This window comes from Brienomyrus brachyistius, chromosome 22, assembly GCF_023856365.1.
Source record: "Brienomyrus brachyistius isolate T26 chromosome 22, BBRACH_0.4, whole genome shotgun sequence".
In the NCBI taxonomy this organism is placed as follows: domain Eukaryota; kingdom Metazoa; phylum Chordata; class Actinopteri; order Osteoglossiformes; family Mormyridae; genus Brienomyrus; species Brienomyrus brachyistius.
Window position 1 is genome coordinate 1,423,344 of NC_064554.1, and position 15,345 is coordinate 1,438,688.

The 15,345-nt window shown below is 42.0% G+C and overlaps 1 protein-coding gene across 3 annotated transcripts in view; it reads right to left on the minus strand.

Moving 5' to 3' along the window:
- Nucleotides 1-4,819: 4,819 nt before the first annotated feature.
- LOC125717872 (uncharacterized) overlaps nt 4,820-15,345 on the minus strand; it is a 31,851-nt gene continuing 21,325 nt past the window's right edge. For 2 of the 3 annotated variants that reach the window (XM_048991226.1, XM_048991225.1), the window contains exons 2-5: nt 12,748-13,100; nt 12,223-12,296; nt 11,210-11,592; nt 4,820-6,621 (exon numbers count right to left, since the gene is read on the minus strand). In XM_048991226.1, the coding sequence (XP_048847183.1) occupies nt 6,493-6,621; nt 11,210-11,592; nt 12,223-12,296; nt 12,748-12,818 (657 nt within the window). In that variant the 5' untranslated portion in view covers nt 12,819-13,100 and the 3' untranslated portion in view covers nt 4,820-6,492. Of the gene's footprint in view, nt 6,622-11,209; nt 11,593-12,222; nt 12,297-12,747; nt 13,101-13,273; nt 13,842-15,345 lie in introns of those variants that run through there. The other variant, XM_048991227.1, reaches the window with a different exon arrangement.

The following is a 15,345-nucleotide window of genomic DNA, read 5'->3' on the forward strand; positions in this document are numbered from 1 at the left end:
AAATGTAAGGTACTCCATCTAGGGAGCAGAAATATAAAGTACAGGTATTTCATGGGTGTCACTGAAATAAAGGTAGCTGATCATGAGAAAGACCTTGGTGTGTATGTTGATGCTTCCATGTCCCATTCTCGCCAGTGTGGGGAAGCAATAAAAAAGGCCAATAGGATGTTGGGGTATATCTCCAGGTGTGTGGAGTTTAAGTCAAGGGAGGTAATGCTAAGATTATACAATTCCTTGGTGAGACCTCACCTAGAATATTGTGTGCAGGTTTGGTCACCATATCTTAAAAAGGACATTGTGGCCTTAGAAATGGTGCAGCGTAGGGCCACAAAAATGATTCCTGGTCTTAGAGGAATGTCATACGAGGAACGGTTACTTGAGCTAAATCTGTTCAGTCTCAAGCAAAGGAGACTGAGGGGGGACATGATCCAGGTATATAAGATTCTAACAGGTTTGGATGCTGTTCAACCAAATAGTTACTTCAGCATTAGTTTAAATACACGAACTCGTGGCCATAGGTGGAAATTAGCGGGAGAACACTTCAAGCTGGATTTAAGGAAGCACTTCTTTACACAGCGTGTAGTCAGAGTATGGAATACCCTTCCTGATAATGTAGTGCAAGCTGAATCCTTGGGTTCCTTTAAATCAGAGCTAGATAAGATTTTAACGACTCTGAGCTATTAGTTTAGTTCTCCCCAAGCGAGCTTGATGGGCCGAATGGCCTCCTCTCGTTTGTATAGTTCTTATGTTCTTATGTTCTTATATATATCAGCCAAACCAAAAGATAGACAGCAACTTCAGAGAATGGAAGAATGTTTAATTCACATCAAAAAGTGGATGTCAGACAACTTCCTCCAGTTAAACCTAAACAAGACTGAGGTTCTTCTTACTGGCACTAAAGCCACCAGAAGTAAACTATCGGACATCATAGTCAATCTGGATGGACTATCTACTGTATTACACCAAGTACTGCTGTTAAAAACCTTGGTGTTATTCTAGACTCTGATCTTTTGTTTGATGTACATGCTGCTAACATTAGCCGTACCGCTTACTTTCGCCTGTGTAATATTGCCAAGTTAAGAAACACGCTCTCCTTTCAAGATGCAGAGAAATTGGTTCATGCGTTTATTACCTCTAGGCTCGATTACTGTAATGTCTTATTCTCCGGCTGTCCAAAGAGGTCATTAAAGAAACTTCAACTAGTCCAGAATGCAGCAGCCAGAGTCCTCACCAAAACTAAAAAATATGATCATATTACCCCAATTTTATCTTCACTGTATTGGCTGCCAGTTAGATTTCGTGTTGACTACAAAACACTGCTCTTAACGTATAAAGCTGTAAATGGTCTTGCACCACAGTATGTGAGTGACCTCATTTGCAACTACATTCCGAATCATACGCTTAGATCAAAAGATGCAGGTCTTCTATCCGTACCCAGAATAAAGAATGCTACTTTTGGGGGGAAAGCATTTGCTCATAAATCACCACAGTTATGGAATAAACTTCCTATTAGTGTTCGGAACTCAGACACAATCTCTGCTTTTACGTCAAGGCTTAAGACGTACCTCTTTAGTCAGTCATTTGGATAGGAAAATCCCCTTTTCTAAGGTGAAGGGAAATCTGGAGGTTCATAGTCATTTTAGTCTGTCTACTAGGCTTAGGTTTTTGGGTTGATGTTTAAGCAACGGGAGTATCCTGCATTGTTAAAACTACGGAATCCCCGTTTGTTCAAATTTACATTCATAAATATGGTTATGAAATAAGTAATGAAATAAATATATACTACAAAAAATAGCTGCATGAGTTCAGCTTGGAGTAATATGTGTGTTCCAGAGATCACCTGGCATTCAGTAGGCTTAGATTTAGTCAGGTAAAGTCACTTGTAGAGTAGATCATTTAGAGTAGATTGCATAGGCTAGGTGTCACTAAAATATAGAGTACTTGGAATAAAACAGCCATTGTGGGCTTTTAAAAATAAAAATACAGCTGAAAAAAATTTCATAGATAAGACAGATAGATAATAACATCTATAAAATATTTCTCAGTTGTATTATTTTCAATCAGTCTTATTTGTTTTGACAGATGGTCATCTGGATATTTTTAAATCTAGGTACTGACAAACTTATGCAATTATTGTGGCATTTGTTTATTTAATTTTATATTTTACTGGCAATTTCAATTTGAGTCACAGAGCAATCTATATAAAACAGCAAGTGTATGCAAACTATCAGTTTCTTCCTCCTTGTTGTAGGCTATTTTTAGAGTCTGCATATATAGCTGAATAAGATTAAGCATTCAGTGCAGTGTAGCCCATCATTTGTTTTGCCACTGTGTATTTTATATTGTTTGTAGATGATTCCCCAAGAGCAGCAATAAGATGTTTGGGAGCTTCTGTCTATAGTGGTGAACCAAGGTTTCCAGGGATTTGTGAGAGCTCTTCAACCAAAATATAAACTCCCAGCAAAGAAAAAAACTGACAGAGATTCATCTGGTAAATATGTTTGATGAATGTAAAGGCAAAGTAAGGGTATTTTTGCAAAGTGCTTCTAATGTCGTACTTACCAATGAAATGTGAACTTCGGTGTCCACAGAGGCATATTTGACCGTAACATCTTGTTGCAAACTGGCAAATGAGGGAATTTGTTTTGGAAACCCACACTTTCCATGGCAGCATACAGCAGATAATACCAGCTTAGCGCTTAAGCAAATTAAGCAGTCGTGACAGACAATGGTGCAAATATGGTTGCTGCAGTGCACAAGGCTGGTGGAGGCATCATCCATGTTTTGCACATACATAGAATTTAGTTGTAAAGGACAGTGTAAGAGCTGTCCCAGAAGTGGTGCAGGAAAAATGCAGTGCGATTGCATCCTTTTTTCACCACAGCACAAAGGCCACAGAGAAGCTTGGGGATACAGATGCTCCTCTACTTGCAAACGAGATACGTTCCGAATGGCCAATCGTACAGTAGCTTGAAATATTCATAGTCATTATTCAACATCATTTTAAGGGTATATGCAAGTACAAAGAACTAGGATGCTGGGAGTATGCATGCTACGCTGCTGCGCAGCAGGAGTAGCGGCTAAAAGTCGTACTACGTGTAATAAGAAAAATAAAATAATGTTGCGGACAGGAAAAAGGAGCCCAATGAACACAATTTGCACTTACAGTCCTCTTCGTTCGTATGTCTAAAAGTTCGTAAGTTGAAAGTTCGTAAGAGGAGCGTCTGTATTCAATTTTAAGTTGAAAGTGGCAGAACACAAGCTAATTCAGTCAGCAGATACCTGCTGGAACTCTCTCTTTTACATGCTGGAGAGGCTCTGTGAGCAAAATGAAGCTATGACCACAGCCCTCTGCCTTTTAGGGAAAAATGCACTGTGCTTAAATGTGGGAATATTATCCCTCATCAAGCAAACAGTTGATGCACTACGGTCATCTGAAGAAGTAACATGGGAAGTTTCATCTGAAAAACATGTTTCAGTCTCCAAAGTGATTCCACTCGTGTCACTCATTCAGGGCCTGATCATCGCTGGAACCATTGTAGTTTAAACCATGGTAGTTCAAGCTAATGTGGTTCAAACTACTGTGGTACGACGGTTTTAGGAAACAGTCGTATTTCGGATGTTGGTTAGTTTGAACTACCATAGTACGATGCATCGTTAATGCTAACTTCCGTCGTTGTTTGGGAAACGCACCCCGGATGAATCATTAGAGGAATCGGAGGTGTACCATTCCAGTTCTTCGCAACACTAACAACCGGTTCCAAACCATACCATTATCCCTCCTCAGCAAACTTTACGGTTGGCACAATGCAATTAGGCAGGTAACATTCTCCTGGTATAAACCAAACGTAGAAACATCTATCAAACTGCCAGACAGAGAAGTGTGATTTGTCACTCCACAAAACACATTTCCACTGCTTCAGAGTACTGTGGTGGCGTGCTTTACACCACTCCATCTGACGCTTGGCATTGTGCTTACCGATGTGAGGCTTGCATGCAGCTGTTTGGCGATGGAAGCTCATTCCATGAAGCTCCTGGAGCAGTTTTGTGCTGGGTTTAATTCCAGAGGACATTTGGAACTGCAGTTATTGAGTTAACAGAATATAAACACTTCCACTTCCACTTCCACTTTAATACCACTTATAATTGACCAAAGAATTTCAAACAGGGAAGAAATTTCATGAACTAACTTATTGCAAAGGTGGCATCCTATGACAGTACCATACTAGAATTCACTGAGGTCTTCAGAAGAACCCATTCTTTCACAAATGTGTGTAAACCAGACTGCATGGCTAGCTGTTTGATTTTATACACCTGTTGCAACGGGTCTGAATTCAGTGATTAAGAGGTGTGTCCCAGTACCTTAATACTTATAGTGTATGTTTCCAGTCTGCACTATATTGGTAATTTTTATAGTTTTCCATAATAAAACTGAAAATTGGAATGATAGCTGCAGCACTTCTCACAAACAGTGGGCCACTGAGAGTCATCCAAGAAACGTTATGAGCACTAATTGTTGACTGAATTTATAAAATTGTTTTAAGTTCAACCTTATATGAAATGTTAAGTAAATAGTAGTATGTGCCCTAGGTTTAGCATTTAGAGTCAAATTGCTACTCCCTTGTTGCTAATTAACTTTATTGGCTGCAGAATATTGTCTCACATTTGCTAATGTACTGCAGTTAATAAGCAAATCATAACCATGTCATTTTTGACTCAACTTAAATGTGTTGAACATTTTGAATCGATTCGACAAGATATAAATGGTTTGAATTTTATGCATCAAATGTATGTATTAGAACAGAAAAATGGAGATTCATTTGTAACTTGGACAAAAATTTATTCAGTGCAAATATAACATGAAGACATGATGCTGAGTGATTGAAATGTAAAGTAAATAAAAGGTTTTTTAGGAAAGCCGAAGAAAAATAAATGTACAAATAATTTAGTGCAAAATAATATAGTTTCCAAAAATTAAAATACAATTAAAATATGTACCACATCTTTAAAGGCAGGGGTCCTCAACCCTGCTCCTGTAAATTTACCACCCAGCAGAGCTTAGTTAAATCCCTAATTTAACACACCTGACACTAATAATCAAGTTATTTAATAGCATCTCAGTCTTAGAGCCAAGCTAAAGACAAACCGAATGGATCATGACAACTGATGAACTACCTAAAGGCCTTCTTGTAGGCCTTCTTGTAGGCCTTCTACAAAGGTCTGTTTTAGCCTCCTCACTTGAATGGTGAAGTAACACCTCATAGCAGAGAACAGAACTCCTCTCTAAGTGTCATCTGTAATTATGTGAGGGTTCCGACAAGTTACCCCGGTAAGCCAGTAACCCCGCTTCGTAGTACAGGCCACTGGACTATGAAGGTCAGGTTGGGCCTGCTGGTAAGATGTACGCTCTATTTGTTTTTGCAACACCATGGCTATTCTGTCTGGAGGGAGATTAGGAGATCTCCAGTAGAGCCATTTATGACAGTATGCTACTTAATGTAATGAACAATAAAATCACTATAAGATTAAATGAGCGAATTTCTTTGTCCTGTATTACAGAATGGATAAATAAATACAGCAAAGGATAACAGGTAGAAATAAACCCAACAAGGAATAACATAAGTTAAAGTAGGCAATAAGTATGTATAAAAGCAATACAATTTTACTAAACTAAAAAAAAAAATCTGCACGTGTGTATTGCTCATTAAACTGAAGAATAAAAGGTCATTGTGCTTCATCTTTGCTATTAATGTCAGAAGGGTCAAACCAATGATAAACATATGAATTATTAAATGTAAAAAGGCTGTCTATAAATAACAAATTCAAACTTAGATATAGTCAGGTATTTCCCCCCGGTGGGTCTATATCTTAAATTGTGAGACGTGAGTTTTAAGAGATGTATGCTTTTGCATTTGGACATTTACATTTATGTAGGACACCTGGCCATTACACCCACAGAAACTTTTATTACATCCCATTCTAAATCCATAGGCATCAATATGGAGCTGGTCCCCCCTTCGCAGTAATAACAGCTGCCACTCCACAGTCAAAAGCAGCATATAAGTGAGGCAAATAGCACATTACAATCATACATTTGTCAAATGAAAATATAGCAATATTATTATTTAAAAACCATCAGCAATTTACTAAGAGATTGGGGAATTACAGTGTAGCACTGTTGTGCTATTCTGGATTATAAATTTAATTATTATAAAATTTAACACTCGGAAACAATGTGCAGCAATTTAAACATGGAGACACTGGTTTGTACTGATGAATGCATTTCCCACACACACACGCACACACAATCTGCTAGTTGTACAGTACAGTATAAAAAATTCACAAAAACCCTGTGAAATAACTTGAATGAGAGGGAAACATATGCTCTTCTCAGATCTACATTTCATTCAGGTATGCATAATTTCACAGGATCTGGGTTTACACTCCTCAACAAAACAGTCCTGTTAAACAGCATGTGTAGATCCTTGAGATCTAGAAACATTCAAGGAAATCCAACAATTCTGTTAAATCTTTGTCCTTGTTCTGTACAAAGTCCTCTGTACTTTTGTCAATCCTTGCAAGGCCCATCTCATCCAGTAGTTTCAAATACTCCTCTTCAGACTGCAAGAAATAAACAATAATAGATACTTTATCGATCCCTGTGGCGAAATTATCTTTATGCCTCCCCCAACTTGCTTTTTGTAGGAAGAATAAGCTGGCCACGAAGGGCAGCCACCTGTTGCGGCACCCAGGGAGCTGGGGGTTAAGGGCCTTGCTCAAGGACCCGCACACGTGCCAAGGCCAGGCTCGAACCTGTGACCTTCCGATCACAGGCATACAGTCTTAGCCTACTGGGCCATGTGCTGCCCCCTGATCAACAAATACCTGATCAGCTCAGCGGCCACAACATCTTTTAAAAGAGGAGATATTGTGGATAAACAGGGTAAGATGTCAGTGAAATGGTGGTACTTTTTGCAGTTTGAAGTCCAACATCTTTATTAAACATAAATATATGCTAAATTGATACATATTACTAGCTTTGTGTATCACACTATGCCCAATTAGTATTTTAGGCAGACTACTAATCTGCCTACTAATTTTGTCCTGGGTATGACGTTAAACTGCATCCGGCCTTGCAAGTGGTCCTCCAACATGCAGGGAAATAATTTTTTCTGGGTGTTGGTATTCCAGCCACCATAAAACAACTCACAGCTGCTCAATACAAAAAAAGCATGATACTCTTCTGCTCTTCGCGGGAGTAGCTCTGCTGCAGCTGCCCACAGGAAGGCTGCACGCATCATGAAGGGGATGGGGGAAAACCTTCGGGAGCCCCATCCCTGGATGAGTCGAAACTGTCGGAGAACTAATAGGGTCAGGCCTGTTGGGGATCAGGGCTGGTGTGGTGCTGAGGTGTCACCTGCTGCATGGCGGCACTTGGGTCCCAGTTTGAGACGACCCATCCGGGTGGGCACATGGAACATCTTGTCTCGCCGGCAAGATGACCATGTTCCTCTGCTGTCGGGGAAGCTTCATAAACTCCGTGTTACGGTGGCAGCACTCTCTGAGGTACGCAGACCGGGGAGTGGCCAGATCTCTGTAGGTGGGTATACCTCCTTTTGGTCTTGTCGGTCTGATGGCTGCCATACTCAGGGAGTAGCTGTTGCCGTAGCGGATCGACTCCTTCCCACAGTGTCTGACGTCACTCCTTTCAATGAGCATATTATGAGACTCAGGCTAAGGCAATCCTTGGGTGTCTTGTCTGCTGTCTCAGTGTATGCTCCGACCGTGGTGAGTGATGTCTCGTTGAGGGAGACATTTTACTTGCAACTTCGCTCGGTGGTTGAAGGGTGTCCACAAGGTGACACACCTCTGGTCATGGGTGACTTCAATGCTGAACTGGCACTGACAGGGCTGGATACAAGGATTGTGTATGTCGTCATGGGTCTGGAGACCGTGGTAAAAGTGGCTCCATGTTCCTTGACTCTGCAAAAGGTCAGGGATTGCGAGTCGCTGGATCCTGGTTCCAACACCCTGAGCCACATTGTTGGACTTGCTACTCCAGTACTGGTGGTGCGGCGAAGATCGATCGATCACATCCTTGTGGGCAGACGCTGTAGGCTCCTGCAAAACTGCAGGGCTTACAGAAGTGCCCAGTTTGTGAATTCTGACCACAGACCTGTTGTTGCTACTCTGAAGATTCAGCTTAGATCCAGTAGGCTACCACCTACTAGGAGAATGAGGCTGGACTTAGCCAGACTCCAAGATCAAGCTGTTTCTGATGAGTTTGCATGCAATTTGTGTAAAGAACTTGCAAACTTGGGTGCGACTGCTGACTATAATGTAATGTAGGAGACCTTCCGTAAGGTGTTTCATCTCGCAGGGCACCCTGGATATTATCAAGAGGAGTCACAGAACATGACTTGGTGGCAACTCCAGTCTGTACCAGGAACTGAGAAGAACAGCTATGAGGGCTCTGAAAGCAGATAAGGAGGTGTTTGATTCTGGAAGCTGACCCTCTAATCAGCTCTGAACCACCGAATCTCACTGAGGTTGAACGAGTGGTGAATCAGCTGGGGGGTAGAGAAGGCGGCAGGGATCTGTGGTATCCATGGGGAACTTCTCCAAGCTGGTGGTAAGGCTGTTCTCCTGTCATTGCAGGCAAACTATGCTTCCATTTGGGAGTCAGGCATCATCCCAACTGACTGAAAAACAGGACTTGTGGTCCCTATCTGGAAAGGGAAGGGTGATCCCCTGGATTGCGGCAACTACACGGGGGTAACACTGCTGTTAGGGTTGGGTAAGGTCCTTGCTAGGGTCATCCTTAACAGGATCCGTGAATACTTGCTTGTCTGTCAGCAACCGGAGCAGTCTGGTTTTATGCCGAAGATATCCTTGCACTGAGGGTTCTCATCAAGCCCAACCCGAATTTCGGCAGAGGTTCTTTGCAGCCTTTGTTGATTTTCGTAAAGCATCCGACTCAGTTGATCCAGTTGCCCTGTGGGACATCCTGAGACTTTGCGTGATCCCCCCCCCCCCCCGAAGTTGCTGGACATCATGACTGGCCTATACACTGGTACTGTGCAGAGTGGAGGGAGAACCTCTGCATTCTTCCCAGTTGATTCTGGGGTTTGCCAGGGGCAGGGCTGGACTGGTAATCTGGCATACCGGGCAAATGCCCGGTGGGCCGACGCACTTAGGGGCTGGTCGATATAATATGAATTTTTTTTTTTTTTAATTGGCCAAAGACCGGCCCATAAAGCAGGGACATCGGCCCATTGATTCATTTTCCATGACACTGGGCTGGCCTAATCATCTCTTAACAGGCTCCACCCCTCCCCCTCTGTTTCTTGTCAGATGCAGTCAGTGGCAGTGTTGCCAACTTAGCGACTTTGTCGCTAGATTTAGCGACTTAATTTTTCTTATTTATTTCTTTTTTCTTATTATTTCATTGCAGAAGATGTAACTGCTGGTTAAGTTTCGTTGTGTTGTCTGGCAGAAAATATATAACGCAATTGATAGTTTTATATTGGACATGTGAGGAAGGATTAGGGAAAACACACATAATGCAAATACGACGTAATTACGTCATCAATATGCAAATATACGCATGACGTCATCTAGCGACATTTGGCGACTTTTCGAGCAGACTTTAGGTACTTTCCATTGAAAATAGTTGGCAACACTGGTCCATGGCACTTAGTTCTCAGCTTTGTAGGGATTTTTGGGAATGGAACAGTAGATATGCATATCTACAGGGACCGCAACGATGGTATACTTGTTGGTTGTGTCCGACCGATTGTGGTGGGCCGGTCTAAGCGAAAATGCCAGGGCCCTTTTTTTGTCCCAGTCCAGCCCTGGCCAGGGGTGTGTTCTTGCTCCTACTCTGTTCAATATTGTATGGACTGGGTGTTGGGCAGGGTCGTGGGGTCCAGTAGCTGTGGGGCATCCATTGATGAAGAAAGATTTACTGATCTTGACTTTGCCGATGATGCTGTGATCTTAGCCAATGGAGGCTCGAGACTGAGCAAGGAGTCTGAGTGTCTGGGACTGTGGGTGTACTAGTTACAGACCAAGATCCAGGTATTTAATGATTTCTTGGGCACAGCCATCAGTAATGTGTCTGTTTGTGTGGAGAATGTCGACCTTGTCGAGAGATTTACATACCAGGGCAGCGACATTCATGACTGGTGACTCTTCTTATGAAGTCAGCAGACGGACTGGAAGACCATGGGGGATCATGAGATCGGGGGAAAGGGGTGTGTGGCATTCCCGATATCTTTGTAAGAGAACAAAGGTCCAAGTCTTTAGAGTCCTGGTGCTCCCTGTCTTGTTGTATGACTGTGAGACATGGATGCTATCCAGTGAGTTGAGAGAGGGACTGGACTCCTTCGATACTGTATCTCTTCGGAGAATCCTTGGGTACCGCTGGTTTGACTTTGTGTCGAATGAGCAGTTACTAGAGAAGCCCTGAATGAGGCACATTACCTGCATTTCAAGGGAGCGTCAGTTACGGCACTGCGGCCATGTGGCACGTTTCCCTGTGGGTTATCCGGCTCGCAGGATCCTCATTACTGAGGACCCAAGCGGCTGAACCAGGTCCAGGGGATGCCCACATAACACCTGGTTTCGGAAGATGGATGGCCATTTCCAGAGGGTGGGATTGGACCGTGTATCTTCCTGGGGAATCGCTGGCCAGGATCCCGAGGAGTTTCGCTGTGTGGTGGGTGCGACAACGCGCTATACCAGCGCACGCTCCCTGACCTGACCTGACTTATCTGCTAATCAAATTGTGTGCATAAGTAAATACCCATATAGAACCAAAAAGCGAGTTTATGTACAAATTTTTAAACCTGTCATCTAAAGCTTTATAAACACATTACATTTGTCTACACAAATTTGTGTCTGCTGCCAACTCACGGCAATGCCACCAACTTATACGACACACTATTGGGAACAAAAAAGTCCTGTTTGACTATCGTTCATTATTTTGGCTAAATTTCATCTGCTTTTTTGTTTAACAGAGTGATAATGTGATACTTGACTGACATCTCACAAGCACAGTATCACGCACAAATATATCCAATTCCAATGCGATATCGTGCAGCCCTAATATCTAGTATTCTGCTTAAAAAGTAGTCCTGTCTGATAAGGCTGTTAATAAAATGGATGGTTTTCAAAAATAAATTTCTGTATGATCATTATACATCACCTCTGGTGCAGTGTACTGTCCATATTTGTAGCTCTCGATGGGAGGAAATGTCGCACCCTTCTTGAAGAAGTCTTTCAAACTATCGGCTATAAGATGCAGGACCTCATTCTCATAGAAGTAGACTTTGCCCTGGCTGTCTACCAGCACGATGAGCTGCAGTCCCTCTGCCAAAGACGGGAAGTTATCAATGGCACCAATGACGACCATCTCCGTTGGCTCAGGAAGGTACAGCTCACTCCAGCTCTCCAGCATCTCATCTCTTCCCCAGTAGACAGTTCCATCCAGATCTGTGATTCTGACTGCATAGTCTTTTGGTTCCTTTAATTTGATTTCAAAGCCACTGTATTTCTTCACTAGCTCAGGAAGGTCCTTCGAGTCTCTGACTGTAAACAGAAGCCTTGTTAGTGAAGGAAGAAACAAGCACTGCTACCGAAATAGGTGAGAAGTGAGATGAGCTGTCAATCACTGTCTAGTTTAATCCAGTACAGATTAGGTTAAAATCGAGTGGAGTGTCAGCACATGGTAAATCCTATCCAATATCACATTTGACTGTGTGCAACAAGGAGAAAATTAGCTTACATGTGTACAAACCACAGATCACCAACAGTCTCCATCTTGCTCATTACTTACTCTATGAAGCCCACTTGTAAAGTCTCGCACCAACATAGTTTCAGCAAAATGATTTACTGAACCACAAAATAATTAATGTGATACAGTGCAGACATACACTGGGTATTGAAAGGCAGCTGAAATACTAATAAAGTGCAGTGCTTTACCCCCCCAACCCCAAACAAGGTACCTCTGTGTACAGGTTTTGACAATCAATCTGGATATGAAGGGTGATCTCCTGCATGTGTCAAGAGCCTGAGAACTGTCCTTTATTTATATTTGAGCTGCTTTTCAATACCCAGTGTATGTCTGCTCTGTATTACAAGAGTTACCTTGCTTTTCAATCATCATTTTGCTGCAACTATGCTGGTGCAAGACATTGCCAGTGGTCTCCTTAGACTTACTCTGCTTGCAGAATTCTTCCACCAATTTATGGACATCATACTCTTCATGCTTCCCATTTTTCTGTGTGTTTTGCCTAAAATGAAAATATAAAAATGATTATATGCTTGTAGTCAGGACACCTATATAACATCTCATAAATTGTTAGATATACAAATACGAGGATTTTACAGACTGCAAAACAATGCAGCACTATTATCTCCATCAGGGACCAAACAATTTATGAGCATATTACTGTATGTAACACTGTGCACCCAGTGAAGTCTAGCATACAGCCCAGCCTCATGCCCTGTGCCGTCTGACATTCCCCATCTCCCCTCCCACCCTGATCAGGATAAAAAAGCAGGAAGAGGGAAAAGTGTACAAAATTCAAGTATGATTTCATGTCAATCCCACCTTGCTTAAAACATTCAGAACAACACGATTTCAAGCAATAGCAGGAAATAAGAAGTTTCCCCATAATAACATTTATAAGCCGCTTAGGATGACCATGGTACTGTATTACTGGTAAAACTCTTTTAATTTACCTTTTATTGTGATTGTAGTCAGATGAATATCCATTTCCAGCTTTCAGGCATGTGATCATTTCAAATGGCATTTACAGACAGTAGAGCTCAGTGTAGTTTTATATAATATATAAATTATGTATATAATATATAAAACTGTACTGTAGTTTCACTGACTCCAAACGGCTTGGTTTGATACCTTTGCTGGTATGATTCTGAAGCACAAAAATGCAAACTTCTTTCTAATGGTACAGCAAGTAATACACTATGCAGATTCCCTTGTGCAGGCTTGTTATCAAATCCAGTTCACCATACTGAACTTTGTATAGCTGGCATAACACTGAAAAAAGTGGCAAATCTGCTGGCTTGATGTCCTATGGGAAAAAGCATAGAGATATCATCAGTGTCCAGGTATGTGCAAACAACATTTACATACAAGTAACTACTTTGGTACAGAGCACCCATGAAACAAGAAGTAGTAAATAATAAATCTTTTATTTGCCATTCCCACAAGCGCAAGTACACTGGAATGCCTCTCTTCGCCTACCACATCATGCTTTCCATAGTTTGGGGGGGTCTCAGTGCAGGGTCAGCCATCGTGTGGTGCCCCTGGAGCTGGGGGGTAAAGGGCCTTGCTCAAGGGGCCACAGACATGTGACTGTTCTGCTGAGGCCAAGGCTCGAACCGGCGATCTTCTGATCACAGGCACAGAGACTTAGCCCGCTGAGCCACTCACTGCCCCCAGTAAACACATACAATACACACATTTGGAAATCAAAGCCATCATAAAGCCACATGCATAAAATAATTTTAATTGAAATAAGGATTATAGATAGAGATCAATACATAAAAAAATGTATTACAGCCAATCACAAAACCGCTAAAAATGCAGAGAAACAATGACAGGAAGAAAAAAAAATAACTGCGTTCTAAACAAGGGAAGTAACATCAAAATTAAAAATGTTGGAGAAATCCCATATAGATATCTACTCAAAATAAGAGAAAAGCCAAAATAGATCTTGAGATTTTAGTTGGTCGTGGCTGAGCATCTTGAAGGTCCTCCAAAGGTCTGGCAGAAGCAAATCAGATGTAAGATGGGGAAAAAATCTCCTGGTCTACAGAAGAAATCAAACATGAAGCAGGTGGTGTTATCAGCAAAGGTGGTTTTGTACATCACACATAACCAAAAACTGATATCACTTCTACTGCATGTGGGTCTTCAATCCACAAAAAAGGGGTAAGTCAAACTTTCTCTTGCCATTTGGATGAAAGTTGTAAGAAACTAGAAGGAAGGGGATGATTCCATTGCTATAGAGCAGGGGTCACCAACCTTTTTGAAAGAGCTACTTCACAGGTACTGAGCCATACAAAGGGCTACCAGATTGATACACTCCTCTTAAATCATGTATAATAAACATGTTTTAAATGCGTTTTTTTTAGATATATTCATTTTCAAATCTATATAAATGCAAATGTGATTAAAGAATAGCAACAGGATAAAATTTTATTTTTGCCCACAGGCACCATGTTGGTAACGCCCGCTATAGAGGGATCTATACAGCTTATCGCCACAATTCAGGACAACCATTGTGGAAACGTATAACCTTCCAGAGGAATCAAATCACTTTTATTGTCATGTCACTTGTCACCAGTATACAGGCACTATACATGTGATTGAAATGCTTGTGTGCAAAGCCTCTCGAAGCAGCCGTAGTATGGCACGAATTAACAATCAGAATACAAGTATAAATATATAAGACATATCACAAACTTATGTATGTACAAAAGTGTATGCAGTTGCAATAAGAATTTAAAGTTAAATACTGTGCAGAAGAGCATCATGTTAATGGTCAGAGATCAGCAGTCTGATGGCCTGGTGGAAGAAACTATCCCTCAGTCTGCTGGTCCTGGACCGGATGCTGCAGTACCGTCTGCCTGAAGGCAGCAGCCTGAACAGGTTATGGCTGGAGTCACCGGGGTCTTTGATGATCTTTCCCGCTTTTCTCAGGCACCTCAATGTAGTTGTCCTGGAGAGGGAGGCTCTCCTCCTAGTCTTCTCAGAACACTGTACCATTCTCTGCAGGACTTCACAATGATGCGAGTATGGGGCGGGGCTCAGTAGAGCACCAATGCTCAGCAGGGATGTGAATATCACAAAGGGTGTGGTGATGCTGACCACCTGGCATCTGTCCGACAAGAAGCTGAGGATCCAGCTGCACAGACAGTGCAGTTTCCTCCCCAGCCTTGAGGAACCAATGGTGTTGAACACTGAGCTGTAATCTACAAACAGCATTCTCATAAATGTGTCCCTCTTCTCCAGGTGGGAAAGGGCAGTGTGGAGAATCAGGGCTATGGCATCATCGGTGGCCCTGCTCTGGCAGTATGCAAACTGCAGTGGATCCAGTGAGTCAGGGAGCGCAGAGCAGATGAAGTCCCTGACCAGCCTAGATAAATAGATACCAGTGATGGTAATAAATTCTTAATTCCAAGATAGATTGAGGAGTCATTTCTTAAGTGATAGGATGATCTGTCACTTCTTCAGTTTCTGCCAGTCCACTTTTATAATGGCTTTTCATGGATGTCACTTGCCTTGTCTTCTCTGTACTGACAGGAGAGCTG